The 4,250-nt window shown below is 41.5% G+C and overlaps 1 protein-coding gene across 1 annotated transcript; it reads right to left on the minus strand.

The window, feature by feature from the left end:
- Positions 1-2,155: 2,155 nt before the first annotated feature.
- On the minus strand, positions 2,156-3,214 carry LOC122093376 (ethylene-responsive transcription factor RAP2-3-like). The gene is made up of 2 exons (XM_042663709.1): positions 2,989-3,214; positions 2,156-2,905 (listed from the first exon to the last, which is right to left on the minus strand). Exons 1-2 carry the CDS (start codon positions 3,161-3,163, stop codon positions 2,322-2,324), a joined length of 759 nt encoding a protein of 252 aa, XP_042519643.1. The 5' UTR covers positions 3,164-3,214; the 3' UTR covers positions 2,156-2,321.
- Positions 3,215-4,250: the final 1,036 nt, after the last annotated feature.

The raw sequence follows: 4,250 nt of genomic DNA on the forward strand, positions 1-4,250 counted from the left end.
TAAAATATTGAAGCTGCTGGACTTGAACCACAAAGTCAGGGTTCCAGTAGTGACTTAAGAAATACAAATAAAATATCAGACAACGTACATAAAATTCCAAGAGTAGCTAGTTTAAAATTCAAAGCCAACCGTTTAAACAATTCCATTACCTAAAATCTTTAGCAAATCATTTAATACATGGTTTCACTTTTTAATAACAAAATCAAATCGATTATTAAAAACTTTATCGGTTATAATTTAAGTAGTTCGATTCAGATTTGGTAAAAAAATTTGGATTGCAATTCACACCCATAACTTGAACCATGAGTAGAATAGAAGTGGGATCCATCACGATCTCAGGTTCGATTTTTCATTTATGCATCTGTGATTTAAGTGGAGACTATAGTAGTAGATTGTTGCGTTAGTCTCTCTAAGGATTAGTCAATGTGCGTGTAAACTGGCCTATGATAAAACTCTCTTTCTTTTTCTCTCATGTGATTTGTTTAAAATTCATACCTAATCCATATTTTTTTGGGATTAAAATCCCATAAGACTTCGGGGATATAAAATTCTTGGCCTGGCCAGAACAATTATGAACTTGATGCTCCTACTCCACCATGCATGACCCTACCTTAAAGAAAAAAAGGGGTATGAAGTGTAGAAAAGAATACTTTCTTCTCCACCATAACGCAACGATGGACATTTAGGGAAGGCTTCCAAGTCATGCAAGCATGTATCTTTGGCACCGGCTATCATAATTAGTATTTCTTCTAAGCAATTGTTGAATTGCCACAATAGAGGTCAGATGAACCAACTAGATGTCCATCACCTATAGTGAGAGAATTTACTTATCCATCGCTACCTTTAATGCAATTAATTGGTAAACACATTTATTACTTATCCATCACCCTTATTGCAGTATTGGGGGATGTAACATAAAAAATTAATATTCAAAAAGGACAAAGTTTTCTATTCATGAGAGGCCCCAGCACCACATATACAAGGATGTGTAATGACCACCATACCTCTACTAATGAACCAATATGCACCACTATGTGTGGGTATAAGGACCTCTTGAGGACAAAAAACACTTACTCTATTAGAAAACCACATTGGAAAGTTATTGAAACTTTATGAGAGTGGATCAAGTCTTCGTACAAGAACCAATTTTATACATAACCGGTCCACATAGATAGAATCCATCTAACAACCCACTCTATGATGGATTTCATCTCTCTGGATCAACCATACGAAAATGAAAATGATTCTCATATGAGAAATGTGATCCACGCTCAAACTTTATGAGTCGATAGGGACAACTTTCCTTCAGCTATGTTGAAGGGAGAATTTGTAGAAACGTAACCTTAAAACGATGCAGAAGATAATGGAAAAACAAAACAAACAATGCACACGAATTTTACGAGGTTCGGCAAGGTTGCCTACGTCCCCGGTGATATGAGATCCTGCTTCACTATCAATGGAGAATAGGGTTACAGCGCTCATCCCTCACACCTCTCAGTATTGCTTGCATTACAGACAAAGAAACCCTCGCTACAAATATATAGCGAAAAAACTCTAATCCGGATTAAACTACAATTGCCCTCAAATAAAAAATTTAAGCGAGGTACTGCGCCCCCCTACACCCCCTCTATGCAGGGGGCCTCCTGCCCCCCTTACAACCCCCACGGCCTGCTAATCGGCTAACAAGACTGCCGTCTTGCTTGTCTAGGTGCTGCACCAGTACTCCCTAAATTAAACTGCGACGGAATACAAGACATCAAACAGAATTGATGGTGAACAAATGGTATCTTGGAAAACATTAAAAGGGTATTATCGACTATGTGCAAAGGGTCAGACATTTATGACCCCAGAAAGTGAACTTTTTCTACATCATTAATCCTTTGATCCTCGATGCCCTCAAATTGTTATCAAGTTTATTCTCAACCCAAGAAAACTTAATCTAGGTTCGCTAGGCCTGCCCTGGCCCGGCCATGCCACACTGTCTGCTGACTCAGCTCCATCACTGACAATTCACTTCACGACAAAATAACGATCTTGTCATAACCCTCAGCGCACCACGCACCAACTAATTCATGTGAGTTTATCTAATTTAATCAAAGATTTAGATCTTTGTTATTAATGGAAATACGTATTATGTGGGGATTTGAGGAACAGATTTAATATAAAAATCAAAGCCATTAATAGTATAAGGGTAAAACTGGAATTAAGTAGTAAACCACACGCACTCATATGTACGCAAAAGAGACAAAAGATAACGAGAGAGGCTTGAGAAAGAAGCTACAGTGACTCGTAACAGTTCGCAAGTAGTAGTTACTGACTTCCTAAACCAGATGATGAGGAGTTACGACTACGTCGTCCCAAAGCCAAAGACCATAATCCAATCCATCCGATTGATCTCTAGCGCTGATCACCTCCGATTCAGAAGATTCGGGTGGCAGCCCCAGAAATGATTCCAAGCTTGAAATCTGCTGCTCCATCGTCAGCTCAGCTTTCTCGCTTGGTTGATTTAGTGTTACTTCCTCTTTAAATGGTGCCGGCGGCGGTGGCTCTGTTAAGCCCTTCTGCGTAGATTCTTGTTCCAGGCACCGCCTTTTGGCAGGTACAGGTGGTGGTGGTGGTGGTTGTTGTTGGGGGAAGTTTAGTTTTGCCTTGTCGCCGCGGATTCTCTTGGCTGCCTCGTCATAGGCTATGGCAGCCTCTTCGGGGGTATTGTAAGTTCCCAGCCAAACACGGACTCCTTTTCGTGGGTCGCGTATCTCAGCCGCCCATTTGCCCCATGGCCTCCGCCTGATGCCTCTGTATATATTCTTCCGAACTTTGGCTCCTTCTCCTTTCTCTCTCTTTCCCTTCCCTGCTTTTGATGATTCTGCAACCAAGCTTGTCTCTTTAGTTTCCTCACTCTTCCCTGCCACTCCAAGCCAAGCCCCAAAAGAAAGTCAAGTAGAAATTTCACATTTAGAAACTTCAGAAAACTAAATAATTCCTCACCTTTGGTTGGTTGCTTGGATTCATCGGTTGATTGAGAAACAGTGCAGTCTTTCTCACCGAAATCGAAGCCGAGGAGATCGGAAATGGCGTCGAATTCGGACCATAGGTCCTCGTTCTTCACTTTCCTGCCAGGTTTACCGGCGATTAGGTCGGAAAGGATTGCTCCTCCACACATTTCTCCTTTGTCTAGAATTTAGATGAAGAAATGGAGCGAAGTGAGAGAAAAGTTCTCTCCCAACCGCTTTTATTTATAGTGGGAGGAGTAATGTATTTTTCTAAAAAAGACTAAACCGTAAGATAAGTACCTTTTCCATTTTCATCCCGTGACTATCGATCTGGCGATGATGAACGGTGGAGCTAAATTCTGTAAAAAGTTGATATTAAAGATACCTCATACGTGGCCACGTGAGCGTGGAAGTGCGAAGCGCGACAGATACCTTAAGATCATGCGAACTTCGAGAGGTGGGGGAAACTGATTGTGGGGCCTACTTAGGTGTAACGTCTGACACTTTCGGGCCAGAGATATTCACGTGGTGAGTCCTGGAATGAGAGATGAAGGTCTCTCTGTGTGTTGAAGTGGGTGTTCAGGTGTTTTGTGACGCTCAACGGCCATGTGCGGTTGCGAAGAAACTGGATCGGAACTCGACGTTTGGGATGGCCTGAAGTATAAAACGGCCCGGAATTCTGCAAAATATCCCAACAAACCCCATTTCTTCAATTCTTCCTCTAGGCCCCCGTGGGCCATGCACTCGTTTAGAAAATGGCAATCGGGAAGCCCACGGCCCACGAATAGGTCCCAGGTTTTTGGCTCTATATGCATTCTTTTATTATTAATACCTGCCTAACCCAACCCAACCCGACCCGACCCGATCCAACCCAAAACTAACTATTTCCTCTTCTAGATAGAAACTCGACCACTGATGTTGGGATCCAGATCCTCTACAATTCCTTCGTCGTGCAATACGGTGCAAGTGCATTAGGCATTGGATTCATATTTCCATTCGCATCACAGAATTAGGTATTATTGGTATGTGTAGAATGGAGTGAGACAATAACACTTGTAGGCATAGATTGAATTGCACATCCGATTTTCTCTTATTTGAGTTAAATTATTGTGATCAATGTTCCTATCCTACTAGGATCGCATTCACTTACATCCATGTCTTATTTGAACTTCGTTTAGTTTTTGAGGAAAACATGATTAAGAGAGAAATTGTTTGAAATTAGAATGACGGATCACATTGTTCCAACATTACACTCGT

Source organism: Macadamia integrifolia, chromosome 11 (genome assembly GCF_013358625.1).
Source record: "Macadamia integrifolia cultivar HAES 741 chromosome 11, SCU_Mint_v3, whole genome shotgun sequence".
Lineage (NCBI taxonomy): Eukaryota > Viridiplantae > Streptophyta > Magnoliopsida > Proteales > Proteaceae > Macadamia > Macadamia integrifolia.